Here is a 19,293-nt window from a genome sequence, read left to right on the forward strand (position 1 = left end):
AATTTGAACTCACATGTTGAATTTAAAGGACTAGAATAGTATTTTAGTACATTTAGATGGAATTGTCAAACATATCTATAGAACAGATTATCCAAATCTTTTAATACTCTAAGCCAGCGTCAGTAAGATGACTCTAATAGTATATTATAAGTAATAATCATGTGTAGAAATAACAAAAATTACTTTCCTGGTTTTTAGATGTGTGGTTTTTAACAACAGAGGAGTGGCGGGAGAGAGTCTCCTGGTAAGTAAACTTGAATAACAACACTCAGTTTTTAAGAGTCATTTCCAGTTTTATAATGAAAAGCACAGTCTTTTATTTTTAGAATAACTCTTTAATTGTTTAGGTAAGCAGTACCACTTCATTGTAGAGAAATACAGATAAACAGGTGGTAAATGGTTACAAGACTCATGTTTGTGTAACCAGGAAGTCTTTTAGTCTGTGCTCATTCAGCTCATACATACGTAGCATGTATACTCTATTTTTTGTAAATTAAAATTCTACTTTTTGGGCGCCGCGGCTCACTAGGCTAATCCTCCGCCTAGCGGCGCTGGCACACAGGGTTCTAGTCCCGGTTGGGGCGCCGGATTCTGTCCCGGTTGCCCCTCTTCCAGGCCAGCTCTCTGCTGTGGCCAGGGAGTGCAGTGGAGGATGGCCCAGGTGCTTGGGCCCTGCACCCCATGGGAGACCAGGAAAAGCACCTGGCTCCTGGCTCCTGCCATCGGATCAGCGCGGTGCGCCGGCCGCAGCGCGCCAGCCGCGGCGGCCATTGGAGGGTGAACCAACGGCAAAAGGAAGACCTTTCTCTCTGTCTCTCTCTCTCACTGTCCACTCTGCCTGTCAAAAAAAAAAAAAAATTCTACTTTTTGACTGTATTTGCTGCATTTAACATCAGCAGATACTCATCTATAGCATTTTTCATGCAAAACACTATTTCTTTAAAGATTAACCAGTTCAAAACAAAATTACTAATATCAGTATACTTTTTTTCTCTTATATGACCTTATTTGCCAGCCAGACTTTACATAGAGGAAATGTTATTTAAGCTTTTTTTTATTTAAATATCATTTTCTTTTAAACTTCTAGTTTTTGCTAGAAGGTTTTCAATGTCCTGGAAAATCATCACCATCCAATGTGTAAACCTGTGTTGGAATGAGAAGTACTAGACTCACTGAAATGTTGTTGTGGCTATTTAACTCCTAGTCCCTCTCCTCTTGTGCAGGTCAAAGACACTTCTGCTGAAAATGAAAGAAAATGTTTTAAGTCCGTGACAGAGAGTGACATTAAGAGTGTAAATAATGAAGTCACCTGGAAGTAAAAATTTACAGTCGTGTCACAAATGTCAACACTTTCTAAGAAGCTAGGAAGAAGCTGTTGCCTTTTGCTTGACTTAGGGTCTAGAGGGATTCAGGATCAATGCGATTTCAAAAGCAGAAGCTATAAAGCATTGATGATCAAATGTCTCCAGATAAATAGTAGAGTACCAAAGTTCCCATTTCCCCATGTGGCCTAGGCCTTTAGGAATCTCATAGACAATGCTCTGAAGGGAAGGACTGGAATTTGCCACCATGGCCCTGGCCAAGCAGGGCAACCCGTGTGCGTGCATTCCCCTAGGTACTTCCAGGACACAAAGATGTGAAGACATGATCTGAGGTTCTGGAGCAAGTACCATGCTGCAGAGTCCATTAGATCCCATGAAGTGAGAGACAAAGATCTGTTCCTTCAGCAAAGCTGTAGTGTGTGCTGATTCTGTCAGGGGCTGAGCAAGGGGATAGGGGAAGAAGTATACACGTTAGTGATCAGTCAGGGGCTGAGCAAGGGGATAGGGGAAGAAGTATACACATTAATGAGATACAGCCCTGATCCTTAGGAGGTCAGACTTGAGTCACAGGAGTCACACATGTACTCAGCACAAAGCTACCCCTACAAAAGCAGATTTAGTAAGGCTACCAAGCACAAAGGGAAGGGACAGCTCACTTCCTGGGGGAGGTGGGAGAACTTCCTAGTTGGGGTACCCTTTTGAGTTGGATATTGAGGTTTATGATATTGCACTTCCAGGAGTTCAGAACAAAGAGCATGGAATAACAACTACTGATTTGTGGCTGGATAATGATGATGATAATTTTATCTAATATTTACTGAATCCTAAGACTCAGTCTTGGTTATGTCTTTTGGTATTTAATGTTCAGTAATAGAAACAGCCCAGTATCATTTACAACCACCAATAGCCCTGTTTTCCAGATGATGAAAATGAGATGCAGAGGGTGAAGAACTTGCCCCAGACAAGAAATAGCAAAGCCAGAATTCAGGCCCAGATGAAGGGACTGTGCCCTTATGTTCTTGTCCATGAAGTTATTCTCCCTCTTACTATTCTGGAAGTATTGGGAATTCTTCTAGAACAATGGGGCCAGATTTTGAAGAATCGTGTAGAATTCTAAGAAACCTAATACTGAACTATTGACATTTGGGCACAGGGAAATAACTTAATCATGCTCATTTTTCGAAGGGGATCCATGGTACCAGTGTGTAGAAAAGAAACAAAGGGAGAGAAGGCTGGGGGCTGGGAGACTGGTCAGAGAGTCATTACTACAGACCTACCCAGAGTTGAGTCTGAAAGCAGATGTAGGGGGATAAAGGAGCAAGAACAACAATGAGCAGCATTCACAGGCAAAAACAATGGGATTAATCATACTGTGGGAAGTGAAGAGAGAGGAGCCGAGGGTAATGTGTAGCTTGGCTGGCTGATGCAAGGTGATGATATTTGCTGAAACAGAATGTTTAGGAGAATTTGGTGATTTATAATAAAGAAAAGTATAGGCAGCTCACAGTTTTATGGGCAAAGAAGTCCAGGAGCATGGTCCTGGCATCTGCTTGGCATCCGGTGAGGCCTTGGTGCATCCTGAAATCATAGAGGACATCACATAGGGAGAAACCAGATGTGACCTCATCTAATCATGATCACCTCTTAAGGGCCCAGCCTCCAGATACCGTGAGCTCCTGAGTTTGGATTAAGTTTCCAACACATGAAGTTTGGATGAGGGACACATTCAAGCCATAGCATGTGTCCAGCCCTTTAGGAATCTAAAGGGTTTAGGGTGCCTTTTGATTATCCAGGTGGAAATGCCACGTAGCAAGTTGGATATACAGGACTGGCCGTCAGGACATACAGGAGGGCTAGAGAGGGAGACTGGAATTATAGGTGAGCAGGCAAAAGTTGGAGCCCAAGAGTGGTTGAGGTTGTTTAAGGAGTTAATAGACAAAGAGAAGAAAAGTCTATGAATGGAATCTTGGAAAACAACAAACATGAGGTGTCTTCAAAAACTTAACAGAAAAATGCATATTTTGAAACAGCTTTGTGTGGATTTAAAAAAAAATTGCACCAAAATGAACTTATCTATTTAATTCCATTTTTATGTGAATTGTATGAAGTACCATTGTGGGAAGGAGGAAAAGAAGAGAGGATGAGGAATACTTGAAAACATTTCATCCTTAGTGTGTAAAGTTAATTGGAAATATACTTTGAAAGAATGCAGTAACCCGGCCGGCACCATGGCTCAATAGGCTAATCCTCCGCCTGCAGCTCCGGACACCGGGTTCTAGTCCCGTTCAGGGCACTGGATTCTGTCCCGGTTGCTCCTCTTCCAGGCCATCTCTGCTGTGGCCTGGGAAGGCAGTGGAGGATGGCCCAAGTGCTTGGGCTCTGCACCCCATGGGAGACTGGGAGAAGCACCTGGCTCCTGCCTTCGGATCAGTGTGGTGCACCAGGCACAGCGAGCTGGCCACGGCAGCCATTGGAGGGTGAACCAATGGCAAAGGAAGACCTTTCTCTCTGTCTCTCTCTCTCACTGTCTAACTCTGCCTGTCAAAAACAAAAACAAAAAACAAAACAAAACAAAACAAAACAAAAAAAAGAATGCAGTAACCCAGTAACTTTCAGCCATAAATTCTAATTAGATTTTTAAACAACCTCTGAAGAAAAAAAAATTCAGAATACAGTGTGTTCTTACAAAATGATAATATATAGATAAACTTTCAAAAATTTTTAAAAAAGAACTCACTGAGTTCCAAGAGAGAAGATAAAAGCAGCTCTGTCTCGGGGGTTTTAGAGACAGTGTGTGCATTAAATTCTGATGCACTTGTGTGGCCCAGGCAGGTGTCAGCATCAGAACGGCCAATGCAAAGTGGATGATTCAAACCACTGTCAAGCAGGCAGCGTGGCTGTGCATGGCACGGGGTACCTTAGCCTCAACAAAGGCACCAAGTTCAAGTTCTGTTCTCACTGCTAACTAGCTAGATGATAAAGGACAAGTCAAATACCCTCTGTCTCTTTTTATTATCCAAAAAAATTATAATAATGTGCACATGCCACCTCACCAAGGATATTTGAAGTTCATGTGGAATAATGAATATAAGACTATGGCAAAATAAAGTTTTTTATAATCTGAGGCATAATTGTTACTTTATTAACTCTCATCAGATTTTTAGGATACAAGAAGCATATATTTAATTATAATTAATTTTCTTTCCTAAATTTCTTTTTTATAAGTTGTGCTAAAAAGATATAATTACATTTTGGTCATCCTCCATCTTAATTATTCCTTAAGGTGAATAACAAAAATGAGATGCCAATATTGATTACTAGAGCTAACTTTGACATTTAGATGTCTTGATAATCCTTCTTTCTGACTAAGGGCTATGAACAATTTTTTGAGAATAGAGGGACAATCTTTGTTTATACCTCAGCTTGTTCTGGAAAGGATTTAATGTGGCTCAGACTCAGAGTAAGAAAGACCTTAGAGTAGGCATAAAAAAAGAACAGAGGATGAGTCAGCAAAGATCACACAGGAAGGAACCATCTCTAACTGAAATTAACCCAAAAGAATTTATAAAGGTGAAATGGAATTTAGGGTAAGCAATTCTCCTAGGAGCAGAAGAAATGCAAAGTAAAGGCTTTGCTGAAGTATGTTAAAGATGTACTTGGGATTTATAAGGATTACTGTGGCTCCTGCAAAGAAAGACAGAATTTTCTCCACCATTTTGTCCCCATTTACTAAGTGTCCTGCATTAGTCCTTGGAGGACTGATGGGAAGTCAGAGGCCTTTCTTCCCAGGGTCTTCTTGGGAGACAGCCAGCCCTGTCCTCAGTCCTGACGCTGAACCTCAGATACTGCTTGCAGGGTTCAGGGATCCCTCAGAGTAAAAGGGACTTTTCCTTCAGCCCTGAAGATTGGTTTTCAAGGAAAAGAGTTCAGTAATCCAGATTACCCACAGGCCTCCTATACTATTTATTACCTTATAAACTTAGTTTAGGAATAATAATTTATAAAGAACTCAGCTAATTGAGTTTGTTAAAAACTACATATGACCCCTTTGCTTTCGTATGGAAAGTCCCACAGACTTCTGTGTCCCTAGGTCCAATAAGAAGAGACTCCCAGTTATTTTGGAAAATAGACTGGCAGCTCCTCAGAAAGTTAAGCATAGAATTACTGTGTGACCCAGTGCAACAGAAATGAAATGCATGTCCTCACAAAAATTTATACACATATAAATGTTTATAACAGCAGGATTCAGATTCATGATAGCCAAGAGGTAGCAACAATTTGTGTGTCCATTAGCAGGTGAATAGATAAAGAAAATATGGTATGTCCATAGCACAGAACATTACTCTGCACTAAAAAGGAACGAACTGTTGCATGCTACAATGTGAACTTTGAAAACATTGTGCTGACAGCAGACTCATAGAATGACAATTGCTCTAAATAGCACACTGACCTCCGAATCAGCCCTTAAGGTATTTGGACTGGCTGAAAAGCCCATAAGAGCATTTCAGGCATGGAAAGCCAAGACATTGTGGCAAAAAATATCCTACATGGAGGATCTCTGTAAGACTCCCAGTGGAAAGAAGTGGCCATCAAAGAAGGATGTACTTTTCTCTGAAAGGAGGAGAGAACTCCACTTTGCTTATGGCCGTGTCTAAATACTGTCAGGGCCGGCGCCGCGGCTCACTAGGCTAATTCTCCGCCTTGCGGTGCCGGCACACCGGGTTCTAGTCCTGGTCAGGGCGCCAGATTCTGTCCCGGTTGCCCCTCTTCCAGGCCAGCTCTCTGCTGTGGCCAGGGAGTGCAGTGGAGGATGGCCCAAGTGCTTGGGTCCTGCACCCCATGGGAGACCAGGAGAAGTACCTGGCTCCTGCCATCGGATCAGCGCAGCGCGCAGGCCGCGGCAGCCATTGGAGGGTGAACCAACAGCAAAAGGAAGACTTTTCTCTCTGTCTCTCTCTCTCACTGTCCACTCTGCCTGTCAAATAAATAAATAAATAAATAAAAATACTGTCAGAGATTGTGGATTCAAAAGGCTTCCATAGCCTAAGCAGTTCATGTCAAGAGCCTCAGGTGATCACTGATATCATACATGAGAGTGTTAATTGTTAAATTAACAGCAGGAATCACTGTGCACTTACTTCCCATGGAGGACCTCTGTCCTCAATGAGTTGTATTATGAGAATTAACTTTAAAACTTTTTCTCAGTTTTGTTTGTGTGTGTTTAAATTGTTGAAATCTTTACTTAGAATAGAGTTGGTCTTTCGTGTATAAAGTTAATTAAAAATGAATCTTAATGGAGAATGGGACAGGGAATGGGAGAGAGAGGAGGAGGTGGGGTAGGAGTGGGTGTGGGATGGCAGGTATTCCTAAAGTTGTACTTATGAAATTTGTACTCATTAAATAAAAGGTTTCTTTGGGAAAAAAATAAAACATTTTGCTGACTAAAAGAAGTCAGACACAACAGACCATGTTGTGATTTCATTTATATGAAATATTCAAAATAAACAAATCTATAGAGATGTAATATAGATTAGTGGTTGCCTAGGGCTTGGGATAGGGGATGACAGCCAATGGTAGGAGGTTTCTTTCTGGGATTATACAACTCTGAGTATATTAAAAACCATTGACTTGTATACTTTAAATGGGTGCATTATGTGATATGAGTTATATCCCATCAATTTGTCAAAAAGAAAAGTTTTTTGTTAAAATTTGTTAAAAAGAAATGTCAGGGCAGACATTTGGCATAGCAGTTAAGATAGCGCTTTGGACATCTGGGTTTTAAGTCCTGACTCTGCTTCTGATCCAGCTTCCTGCTAATGGCTACCCTGGGAGGCAAGAGTAATGGCTCAAATACTTGGGCTCCTGACACACCATTTGAGAGACCCAGACTGAGTACCCAGCTCCTGGCTTCTGCCTGGCCCAGTCCTTGCTGTTGCAGGCATTTGGAGAGTGAACCAGCAACTGGAGGATCTCCTTCTCTTTCTCTCTTTCAGGCAGGGATAGACCAGGCAGAAGCCAGAGTCCAGAACTCACTCTGGGTCTCCCTCCTGAATGGCAGAGACCCAAGTACTTGAGCCATCATCTGCTGCCTCCTAGGGCATGCATCAGCAGGAAGCAGGGTGGGAAGCAGAGCCAGAATTTGAACCCAGTCAGATGGGATGCAGGCAGCCCTAGCTGCCATGTTAACCACTGCACGAAATGCCTGCCCCCGGATTGGCATTTTTACTGGCTCTGCTTTCAGAGGTCCTCAGATCCTGAAACTGTCATTTCGTAGATGAGGACAGCTCTGGAGACTTGGGGTCACCGACCAAGGTCATAAAGCTGATTCGTAGCCTTATAGTGCAGTATCTTGATCTTGATCTTGATCTTGATCTTTCAACCCTGGTGGTTAGTGAAGTCAGGCTGAGTGAGAACAGCTTTTATTTGGTTCTTCCCTCAACCCCAGCCACCTTGGGTGGTCAGTTTACAGACATGTGCTCATGTTTCTTACCAGGCTTTCTCAGCTTAGCTTTCTGTGACGGTGGATGTGGTAGGAGGACTAAAAGGAGCCCTTCCCTCTCATGCCCACTTTCCTGGAGGAGGCTTTTGGAAAGGATTAAAGGGCCTCCCTTAGGGCACACAGGGTAGCACCAGCCAGGACAAAGTTCAGCTGTTAAACTTGTACCTTCACACCCTCCTCTCCCATATCCAGTACCTCCCTGTTGTGTCTGATCCAAGTCTGCTTTTTCCCTAAGTGCTCCATGAATAACACCACCAACCCCCTTCACTTCCATCACAACTCAGAAAGGTGGGTCTCAGCCAGATGTGGGTGGAATGCATTTAATCTTTGAGAATCTTCTCCTGACATCAGTGGTTCCAGTCCAGAAATATCAGTTGTGACAAGTGTGGATAAACAAAAGATTGCACATTTCTCTGCGTGGTCATGGGTCACTTGATGATGATGAGTCTTCAGAAAAAAATACATCATTAGGCAGTTCCGTCATTGTGTAAACATCATGGAGTGTACATAAACAAAGCTATATAATGCAGCCTACTGTACACCTAGGCTGTATGGTATAGCCCGGCACTGCTAGACAGCAGACTTGTTTGGTGTGTTACTGTACTGAGCAGTGTAGGCATGTGTACAATGGTAAGCATTTGTGTATCCTAAGCATATCTAAACTTAGAAAAGGGCTGGCGCCATGGCTCACTAGGCTAATCCTCCTCCTGCAGCACCGGTATCGCAGGTTCTAGTCCCGGTCAGGGCGCTGGATTCTGTCCCGGTTGCCCCTCTTCCAGTCCAGCTCTCTGCTGTGGCCCGGGAGTGCAGTGGAGGATGGCACAGGTCCTTGGGCCCTGCACCCGCATGGGAGACCAGGAGGAAGCACCTGGCTCCTGGCTTTGGATCAGCGCAGCACACTGGCCACAACGTGCCGGCCATAGTGGCTACTTGGGGGGTGAACCAACGGAAAAGGAAGACCTTTCTCTCTCTCTCTCTCTCACTGTCTAACTCCCTGTCAAAAAAAAAAAAAAAAAGATAAACTTAGAAAAGGTTTAATAACAATAGTAGGCAATCAAAATTTTTGAGCTCTATTATACTCTTATGAGACTACTGTCATATATGTGCTTTATCATTGACTGAAACATTGTTATGTGATACATTACTGTATTTAAATTCTTTTCAAAATAAAAGACAAAGAAAGTTTAAGTAACAAGAGTTTTAGCAATAAGAATTGAATGTAGCTACCATTTATTGAATACTTAATATGTGCCAGCTGATTCTGTAAAGTATGAGATATGTTAAACCAGAATGCTTCAGACCAAAGGATCTCTGAAACAAAAGGTTTATTGAGCTGATACAGATGCTGACCAGATGAAGGACCAGATTCTGGGCCAGGTGCCCTGAGCTGTCAGCAGGAAGGCTAAGCAGCAGTGGGAAAGATGTCCCCTAGAACTAGAGATGAGAGTATTTTTACAATGCAGAATTGGGGAAGGAAAACATGGCTGACACTGAACCTACATTGACTGTAGATAACTATTTTAAGTCAAGGTTCCAACATATATTCAGGAACCTGAGAGTCTATTTTTGGTTTTGCCAGAAACTGTTAGCTGATCTACTTCCTTGTCTTCCTCCATCCTCTGGTCCTTGCGGTTAAATTGAGGAAATTGAGAAAGCTTTGCTTCTATCAGAGATCTGGGAGTACTTCCCCATACACGAGATTTCCCTTCTCCCAGGTCTCACTAGATAAGTGTTTCCTCTCTCGTCGCTGCAGCTTCCACCTCTCTTGGCTCAGCTCTCACCCCATTCCTCTATTCCCTTGGAGCAGTGGTTCTCAACCCTGGCCTCACGTCAGCATCCTCTGGGAAGCTTCGGAAAATCCGAACGCTGTCCTCCTGAACATTTGGGCCCTTTTGGGCTGGTGGAGTCTGGGGTCTGCAGGTGTTTTTATTTTGTTGTTGCCTTTTTTTTTAAGCGTTCTTCAGTGAGCCTCGTGTGCAGACAGGACTGACCCCTGTGTCGTGGAGAACAGTCCCCAGCCTCCCTGACCCAGGCAAGCCGCGTTTGGCCCCAAACACAGCTGCAGAGGGAGATCATGCGATTTGCCTCTAGGAGCTTGGACTGAAAATAACTCCTGTCTGCCTGGCTGACCTGCTCTAAGCCAGTGAACAAAACTGCCCCCTTCTCGGTGTGCCTTGTAGAGCAGGGCCGTGTGAGCACAGATGCGGCCGGCTGCAGCATTTGCAGGACGTGACACTCAGGCTACCTTGACCTCTGAGTTGGCCCAGGTATTACCTGGGGCTCTTTGTTTTGTGATTAGTCTAAAAAAAAAAATTAGCAAGGTCTTGGGTGAATTTAGACACTTGATCATTTTATTGTCTACCCATGATGAGGCAAAATGTTAGTTCTTTAAATTGCTGGCTTGATTTATGTGCCTATACTTTTTCTTTTATCTGACTCCTTATTTCATAAACATATTCCAAAAACCAGATCAGTTTTCTTGGGCAGTACACTGGGTGCTGGATTGGGATGAAAACAAACAAATCACATTGTAGAGACTGATTAAAGAACATATAATTAGTCCTATTATAAAAAAATTATTGATTTTTAGGGGGCCACATGTACACAAGCATCACAGAGCTTATTGAAATAGCATATTATCAAATATTTGAGTACACATGATTACTTCAGAGAAGAGTGTGAAATGAAATACTCCAAACTCCTAATGACTATCAGATACTACAGCAAGGTAAATGTAAAACTGAAATAATAACATGTCTTTTTCAGTTTTTATTTTACTGGACAAAAAACTAAAGTCCCAGATGGCCTGGTTCAGTATTGGATGGGTGGTAATGCTGGCCCTGAGAGAGAAAAGCATTCGGAGTTATGGCTTCTACTGCAGATTAGTGAATTAATCTTCTCCCAGAATAGCTAGGGAGAGTCAGGCTACCTGATTAACTGGGTGAGTTTTAAAATTTGTTTCCAGGGGCAGGCATGTGATGCAGCAGTTAAGACACCATTTAGGATACTCACATTCTGTCAGAGTGCCTGAGTTTGAGTCCCAGCTCCACTCCGATTCCAGATTTTTTTTCTGTGCCCTTGGGGGTGAGGAGGGAAGCAGCAAGTGATGGCTCAAGTAGTTGGGTCCCTGCCACCCATGTAGGAGACCCAGATTGAGCCCCTAACTCCTGGCTTTAGCCTATCCAAGTCCTGGCTGGTTGTGTGGTTGTGGGCATTTGGGGAGTGCACTGGTGCAAGCCTTCCTAGTTAAAGCTGTGTGTGAAACTGCCTTCTCCTTTTCCTTTAACTACAAAACTGACAAACTGCCCCGTCCTGTAGCTCTGGGAGAGCTCTTTCTGCCTCTGAAATAAAAAGAAAATAAGTGAATACATTTTTATAGAGAGATTACTCGAGCAGTGTATTTGAGGAGGAAAGGCCTTGTTGCAGGGTTAGCTGGCACCATGCCTTACCCACTTGGCACTTACCACTCCCATACAGGTGGACCTCAGGGCTTCCAGCTCCCTTCCCCAGCCACTGGACCTGCTGGGCCTGTGCTCAGGGCAGACCAGAGGTGCCTGGGGAGTGGACTTCCTCAAGGAGCAGCTGCCAACCAGTGGCTGCAGGGAACTGGTGGACAAATAACTTACCTCACTTGCCACGGCAGTCAGTACAGTCCCCAGGAGTGGCCCACGGAGTCCCTGGTGCCCACAGCTGTAAACTTTTTGGTAACAGTTTCTTTCTTTTTCAACTTATTTATTTGAGAGTCAGAGAAAAGGAGACAGACCTCCCATCTGCTGACTTACTCCCAAAATGACTGCACTGGCTGGGAGGATGTGGAAGCCTAGAGCTCAGTCCAGGTCTCTCATATGGGTGGCAGAGAACCAACTACTTGAGCCATCACCTGCTGCTTCCCAGGGCCTGCATTAGCAGGAAGCTGGAATCCAGAGCTGTCTGGGATTTGAACCTCTGCCCTCCAGTATGGGATGCAGGCATCTTAAGCCATGTCTTGGTTGCTTTGCAAAAGTCCTCTCCCACTGACACTTCTGATACCACCTTCCTGACGGGACGGATGCACTCACATGCTTGCCTGTGGGCCCTTCCGAGAGAATCCAATTTAGCAGGCCTTTACCCAAATGGAGAAAAAGTTTGCCTCTGTTTCCTGGAAGAGGTACTGAGGAGGAGGAAGCTACAGGACAGGGCAGGTTGTCAGTTATGTGGTTAAGGGGGAAGGAGGCAGTGTCACCTACAGCTTAAACTAGGAAGGCCTGCCTCAATGCCATCTATAGAAACATGGGATTTTGGGCCGGCGCCGCAGCTCACTAGGCTAATCCTCCGCCTAGCGGCGCCGGCACACCGGGTTCTAGTCCCGGTCAGGGCGCCGGATTCTGTCCCGGTTGCCCCTCTTCCAGGCCAGCTCTCTGCTGTGGCCAGGGAGTGCAGTGGAGGATGGCCCAGGTGCTTGGGCCCTGCACCCCATGGGAGACCAGGAAAAGCACCTGGCTCCTGGCTCCTGCCATCGGATCAGCGCGGTGCGCCGGCCGCAGCGGCCATTGGAGGGTGAACCAACGGCAAAGGAAGACCTTTTTCTCTGTCTCTCTCTCTCACTGTCCACTCTGCCTGTCAAAAAATTAAAAAATAAATAAATAAAAAAGAAAGAAACATGGGATTTTGGAAGCATTGAGTTTTCCTGAAGAGAAAAAAAAGGTTTACTTTTGAGCATTTAGAGTTTGAAGGACTGATGGAGCATTATAGGAATGCTGCCTTCTGGAACATAAAGACTGGAACCAGGAGCTTGGTATGAGTTAGAGAGTGGGCACTTAGGAATGGTCATTGCGTAGAGATGGTTGATGAAGGTATGGAGACGGATGAGATCTTCAAAAATTGGGTATTGACCAAAGAATGAGCAGGTGCAGGCCTAAGGCAGAGCATCTGGGAATGAATACACACATGGGAGCTGTGGGAAGGACAGGAACTGGGTAGGAAGTGGAAAGCCAGCAGCAGCAGAGCCAGGATAGTCATCATGGTAGCTGGGGGAGACCCATCAGGAGGCAGACTGTGTTGGAAGGCTCTAGATTTGCTAAGTGTCTGAGTTCTAGTAACTTCTGAGCCGCACTAGTGGATCATTATGTATCAGGCAAGGCATAATTGGCTCCCAACATTTTAACATTGTGTCTGTTGCAGCATAGCACAGCTGGAGCTAAAGGTATCTATTATTGTGAAAGGAAAATTTGATTACTAAGTTAAATCGTATATTGCTTCATCTAAGGCAGTGCCAGAAAACCCTAATCCTTCATTGGAGTGTTATTCACTTCGATCTTAATGTAATCTGTTTGAAAAAAAAAAAAAATCGATTCTTATTTGTCTACTGTGTACTTCATGCAAACCCAGTGCTTTACAAGAATTACTTTACTTATTATAGGCATATAATCCAAGTTCAGCTATTTGTGATCCTTGACAAATTACCCAACCTTGCTGAACTTCAGTTTCTTTTTGTGTAATTAAGGAACCAGGTAACATCTATGGGCCTCCCTGGTAGTAGGATTCTGCAATCCTGGGAATTTCCCCTAGGCCATTTTTCTTTTTTTTTCTTTTTTTTTTTTTTTTTTTTTTTTGACAGGCAGAGTGGACAGTGAGAGAGAGAGACAGAGAGAGAAAGGTCTTCCTTTGCCGTTGGTTCACCCTCCAATGGCCGCCGCGGCCGGCGCGCTGCGGCCGGCGCACCGCGCTGATCCGATGGCAGGAGCCAGGAGCCAGGTGCTTTTCCTGGTCTCCCATGGGGTGCAGGGCCCAAGCACCTGGGCCATCCTCCACTGCACTCCCTGGCCACAGCAGAGGGCTGGCCTGGAAGAGGGGCAACCGGGACAGAATCCGGCGCCCCGACCGGGACTAGAACCCGGTGTGCCGGCGCCGCTAGGCGGAGGATTAGCCTAGTGAGCCGCGGCGCCGGCCCCATTTTTCTTATAACCTCTGTGTGTGTGTGTGTGTGTGTGTGTGTCCACACACACACACATATACTTCACTTAAACCCTATTAATAGGAATACATGTCAGGGTCTATTCAAATCATTCAGAAATTTTTAAAAATATTTATTTATTTATTTATTTGAAAGTCAGAGTTGCACAGAGAGAAGGAGAGGTAGAGAGAGAGACAGGTTTTCCAACCACTGGTTCACTGCTCAATTGCCCGCTACGGTCAGAGCTGTGCCGATCTGAAGCCATGATCCAGCAGCTTCTTCTGGGTCTCCCACGTGGGTGCAGGGGCCCAAGGACTTGGGCCATCTTCACTGCTTTCCAGGCCATATCAGAGAGCTGGATCGGAAGTGGAACAGCTGAGACTCAAACCGGCACCCATATGGGATGCTGCTGGCACTGCAGGCAGTATCCACTATGCCACAGCACCAGCCCCCAGAAATTTTTTAAAACAGTTTTATTGAGATATAATTCACATACAATAGTATTAATTTTTTTACATTTACAAAATTTACTTAAGGTATATAAATTTCATGTATACAGATTCAGGAACATAGTGATACTTCCCACCCTAGACTCCCTCCCACCTCCACTCCCACCCTTTCTCCTCCTTCCTCTCCTATTCCTTCTCTGAATCTTTATAATGATATACTTTATACTCATAAAATTAACCCCACACTAAGTAATGAATTCAACAAATAGTATGAAAAAAAAAAAAACCACTGTTTCTCAACAGTAGGAGCCAGGGCTCTAAACAATCACTGAAGCTCAAAATGCCAATTTCACTCCTATACTGTATGTTTTTGGTACTCTATTAGTTATCACAGATCAGGGAAAACAGGTCTTTTTGGGACTGGCTTATTTCTTTAAATATAATGGTTTCTAGTTACATCCATTTTGTTGCAAAAGACAGGATTTGATTATTTTTTATGACTGAGTCGTATTCCATAGTGTATGTATACCATAATTTCTTGACCCAGTCATCAGTTAGTTGATGGACATCTGAATTGATTCCATATCTTAGCTATTGTAAATTGAGCTTCAATAAACATGGAGGTACAGATAAATCATTCAGAAATTTTAAAGCTGTGCAGTGTGACTTACATATAATAAAATCTGAATGAGTGTGTTCTTGCAGCAATTGCTATGAATGACCATGACAGAAAATACTGTTCTTTATAAGTATCTCAACTTAGTAGTTACTTACTAACTATTAAGATATTGTGGAAGTTGTTTAACCTCTTTAAATTCAGTTTCCTCATTTATAAAATCGATGTAGTAATAGGAACTTCCTCAGTGTTTTGTAGATAATAATTTACTCAATAAATGTTACTTATTCTAAATACTGTCAGGTTATCAATTGTCATTGGGAGCATTTCATATTTGTAGATTTCAAAAAGAGGATACTAGGTAACAAGTAATACTAGGGATGAGTTTAATTGGACAAATCATTGAAAACTGATTTTCTCCAACTACTCGTGGGTGATCAGTGAGTGATACATAAACTTCCTAGTGTGATCTTGGTTTTTTGGAATATTAAAATTGGGTGGTGCGGATGACTAGTTTCTAGATTTATTAATGTCATCAGCTTCTTCCCCTTGTTACTAAGTTTTGGTTATTTTGTCACACAGAAACTTTATTCAGATGCATGCTCTCACATATATTCTCCGAGAGGTCTGCAGCTCCCTGCTCCCAGAACTCAAATGGAACATCTGTGATGCTTTTCTGCTATAAACAGAGCCCTTATTGATGAAGTGCACATGAAAACCGATTGTTCTAGTGCATTATGTATTGAGGCATCATCAGCTTTATGGAATTTAACATTTTAAGTGTCTGTTGCAGTGTGGCACCACTGGGGCTATGTGGATATGCTATTATAAAATAAAATATTTCGTTAATAAATCACACTGTATATTGCCTTATTCATCTGGAGCCATGCAGCCCTAAACCATCCTTCCCTGGCAAATGGCACACAGGGTGGAAAAAACAGTTCCCCAGTTAGAAGTGAGCAAGTTAGAACTTCTGTAGCAGTACTGGAAAAGAATTTTTTGCTTATTTGCTTTTGCTTTTTCTGCTGGCTTGTTTTTCTCTCTTTTTTTTTTTTTTTTTTTTTTTGACAGGCAGAGTGGACAGTGAGAGAACGAGACAGAGAGAAAGGTCTTCCTTTGCCGTTGGTTCACCCTCCAATGGCCGCCACGGCCGGCACATTGCGCTGATCCGAAGGCAGGAGCCAGGTGCTTCTCCTGGTCTCCCATGTGGGTGCAGGGCCCAAGCACTTGGGCCATCCTCCACTGCACTCCCGGGCCATAGCAAAGAGCTAGACTGGAAGAGGAGCAACCAGGACAGAATCCAGCGCCCCGACCGGGACTAGAACCCGGTGTGCCGGCGCCGCAGGCGGAGGATTAGCCTACTGAGCCACGGCGCCAGTCCTGGCTTATTTTTCAATAAAGGATTATTTTGGCTTTTCGTGGGCATTAAAATAAGTTTTTTTTCCCTATAAAAAAATAATTCTCCACGTTCTCTTCGCAAATCAGTTGTCCTTGTGACACTACAGACAGATTTGAGTATGATTCTTATCTCTTTAGTGGGAGTGTGTCCGTGTTGGTCTCCTCCCATTGTTTACATGTTCAGAATCATTTCGTTAGTGCCACCCCGAATCATGTTGGCTTTAGCAAATATGCGCATTGCAGGATATGAAAATGACAAATTATTGTTATTCTTAGTCCTTACATACTTATGACTTCTTGCTCTTTTTTACATTTCTGCATATTACATATCAGTCTCACATTTTAATTTTTGTGCTTTATTTCTCGCCGCTTCCAGACGCCACGGACTTACTGTTGTGCAAACACGGAAGACTTGGAGACGGTTATCCACCATGTGCACAGCCTGTACCCTTCTGCGCCTTTCCTGGCAGCAGGAGTTTCCATGGGAGGGTAAGGTTTTCCTTTTCTGAAATTTCAGACAGAAGTGACCTTACTGCTGTCTCTTTCAGAGTACTCTAAGTGAGCTACATAGATATTTTAAAGTAAGTAGTTGATTTTTATCCTATTTGATCACATGCGGATGAATGAATGAACCGGAAGAATTAATTCGGGTGAATAGTCGTATTTTCCTTGACTGCCAGTCTCTGTGATGGGAAGGAGACAAGCACTTCTGCAGGGTCGTTGGGTTTTCTGATCCTAAAAGCTTGTCTCAGTGCCCCGAAGCTGACTTGCCTCCCTCTGTGGCGCCATTTTGACCTCTGATTCCCCGAGGCCCTCTTTGCCAGGAGACTGAACTTGTAGTATGACATTCACCGCAGAAATAATAATTGCTTGCTGTCTCCAACTGCAGTAGCCTTCAAAGTTGGGTTTCCCTAGGTAGTGTTTTGTTTTGCTTTGTTTTGTTTTGTTGCTGGGCAAGTGGACCGACTGTGGAATGTTCTCCTAGAAACTGAAATTCTGTTGTTAATCCCCTACTCCAGCTACTGTTTGATGTGTGTGAATATTATTATCCTTTGTTCTGTTTGTCATTACATTGGGGCTTATTTGGAACTCGTATTTACTGTGTTTATATTTAGGCTATGTCTACTAATAATTGTTTATATATTTGTGTTCCAGTGATAGTGAACTTAAGGAAATACAAAATTCTTATCTGGCATTTTACTGTGCTTTAGATTCCTTGAACCATTGTCCAAACTATTTTTTAAAATCAGCATACACTTGAGATAGAAAATTATGCTTTTTTTCTTGATTTTATAATTGATTTATCTGTCATTTCAGTTTCAAAACATCTTAGGAGTATATACCATTAAACAGAAAAAATTAGATTTTAACCACAGCTTTTTAGATACTGATAAAACATAAAACTGAGAAGAGAAGAATACATTTCTTACATTAGCATGGAAGGTCTGACTTGACCTAGTAAAGGAAAAATTCGCAACCAAGGCAGAAAACCCAGGCAGCTCTCTCATCTGTGCTTAGTGGACAGAATTTAGCTTCTATTTCCTTTGCTCCATAATATGTACCTTAAAGGGCAGGGAGGGAATTGAATTTTCCCCCTTAATCATATAAATTCTTGACTGATTTTTTAAAGGCCAGGCCTTACATTAGCAAGCCCAGATTTTGTCTTCAGAAGCTGCTGGGAAATGCCAATTTGTGCAGCCTTAAAGCCCTGGTGCCTGGAGGCAAAACTTGACCGTTAGCCTTCACAGCTGGTTGAATGTTAATGTCTTGTAAATTGCTTGAAGGAAGCACTCTTTCTAGTTGCCTGGTGCTGTGACCATTCCTGCAGACACTTGACAGCTTTCTTCCCAAGATGCAACACAAAAGCACAGCCTGTGGAAGATCCTTATGCCTAGGACCCCTTGGGCTGGGGGGAACCCCAGGCCCGTGATCCTGGGAGCCAGCTTTGAACCCAGACTGACTCTAGACAGGGAGTCCATGTCATTGTAGACTCAATCAGATTCCAGTCTCCCAGTGAGCGGCTAAACAAAGCCTAAAAGTATGCGGGGCGGGGGCGCGGGGTGGGGGCAGCATTGTGGCACAGTGGCACAGTGGATTGAGCCTCACAGCCTGTGAAGCCAGCATCCCATATGGGTGCTGATTTGAATCCCAGCTGCTCCATTCTTGATCCAGCTCCTTGCTAATGTGCTTGGGAAAGCAGCAATGTGTGGCCCAAGTACTTGGGCTCCTGCATCCATGTGGAAGACCTGGATGAAGTTCCAGGCTCCTGGCTTCAGCCTGGCCCTGCCCTGGCCATTGCAGCCATTTGAGTGAAACAGCAGAAGGAAAATCTGCCCCTCTCTCTGTCACTCTGCCTTTCAAATAAATAAATAAATATTTTTAAAAAATGCAGAGGGACAGGTGTTTTGCACAGTGGTTAAGATACAAGTTAGGACATGCATGTGCTGTATCAGAGTGCCTGGGTTTGATGCCTGGCTCCGCTCCTGACTGCAGCTAACTGCTGATGGAGGCCCTGGGAGCAGCAGTGGTGGCTTAAGTGGTTGGGTTCTCACCACCCTAATGGGTGGGTTAAGTTTCTCACTCTGGCTTTGGCCCTAGCCCAGCTCTGGTGATTATGAGCATTTGGGGAGTGAACCAACAGTGGGACAATGGGTGCTCACTCGTTCTCTTTCTCCATCTGTCTCTCTTTTGTTCTTGAAATTAAATTCATTCATTCATTTAAAAAAGATGCCCATATCCCATATTGGAGTGCCTGAGTTCAGTATCTGCTCCCTGACTCCAGGTTCCTGATAATGCAAATCCTGGGAAGCAGCAGTGACAGCTCAGGTAGCTGGGTTCCTGCCACCCACGTGGGAGATGTGGATGGCGTTCCTCACTCCCAGCCTCAGCCCCAGTCAGGGAGCACTGCAGGAGTTTGCAGAGTGAACCAACAGATGGGAGCATTCTCTCTCTGGGTGTCTCTCTGCTTCTCAAATAAATAAATATTAAAATTAAATAAATTAAAACCATAGAAAATTCCAAATATAATCAACCCTCCATATTCCTGAGTTCTGCATCCATGGCTTTAACCAACTGAG

The 19,293-nt window shown here is 43.7% G+C and overlaps 1 protein-coding gene across 3 annotated transcripts in view; it reads left to right on the forward strand.

The window, feature by feature from the left end:
- ABHD3 (abhydrolase domain containing 3, phospholipase) overlaps positions 1-19,293 on the forward strand; it is a 93,108-nt gene that overhangs the window by 57,784 nt on the left and 16,031 nt on the right. For 2 of the 3 annotated variants that reach the window (XM_089305843.1, XM_051852073.3), the window contains exons 4-5: positions 199-244; positions 16,593-16,705. In XM_089305843.1, coding sequence (XP_089161969.1) covers positions 199-244; positions 16,593-16,705 — 159 coding nt within the window. The remainder of the gene's footprint in view (positions 1-198; positions 245-16,592; positions 16,706-19,293) is intronic. The other variant, XR_016214603.1, reaches the window with a different exon arrangement.

The sequence above is a fragment of the Oryctolagus cuniculus genome, chromosome 10 (genome assembly GCF_051225735.1).
Source record: "Oryctolagus cuniculus isolate XC-2025 breed Fujian yellow rabbit chromosome 10, ASM5122573v1, whole genome shotgun sequence".
In the NCBI taxonomy this organism is placed as follows: domain Eukaryota; kingdom Metazoa; phylum Chordata; class Mammalia; order Lagomorpha; family Leporidae; genus Oryctolagus; species Oryctolagus cuniculus.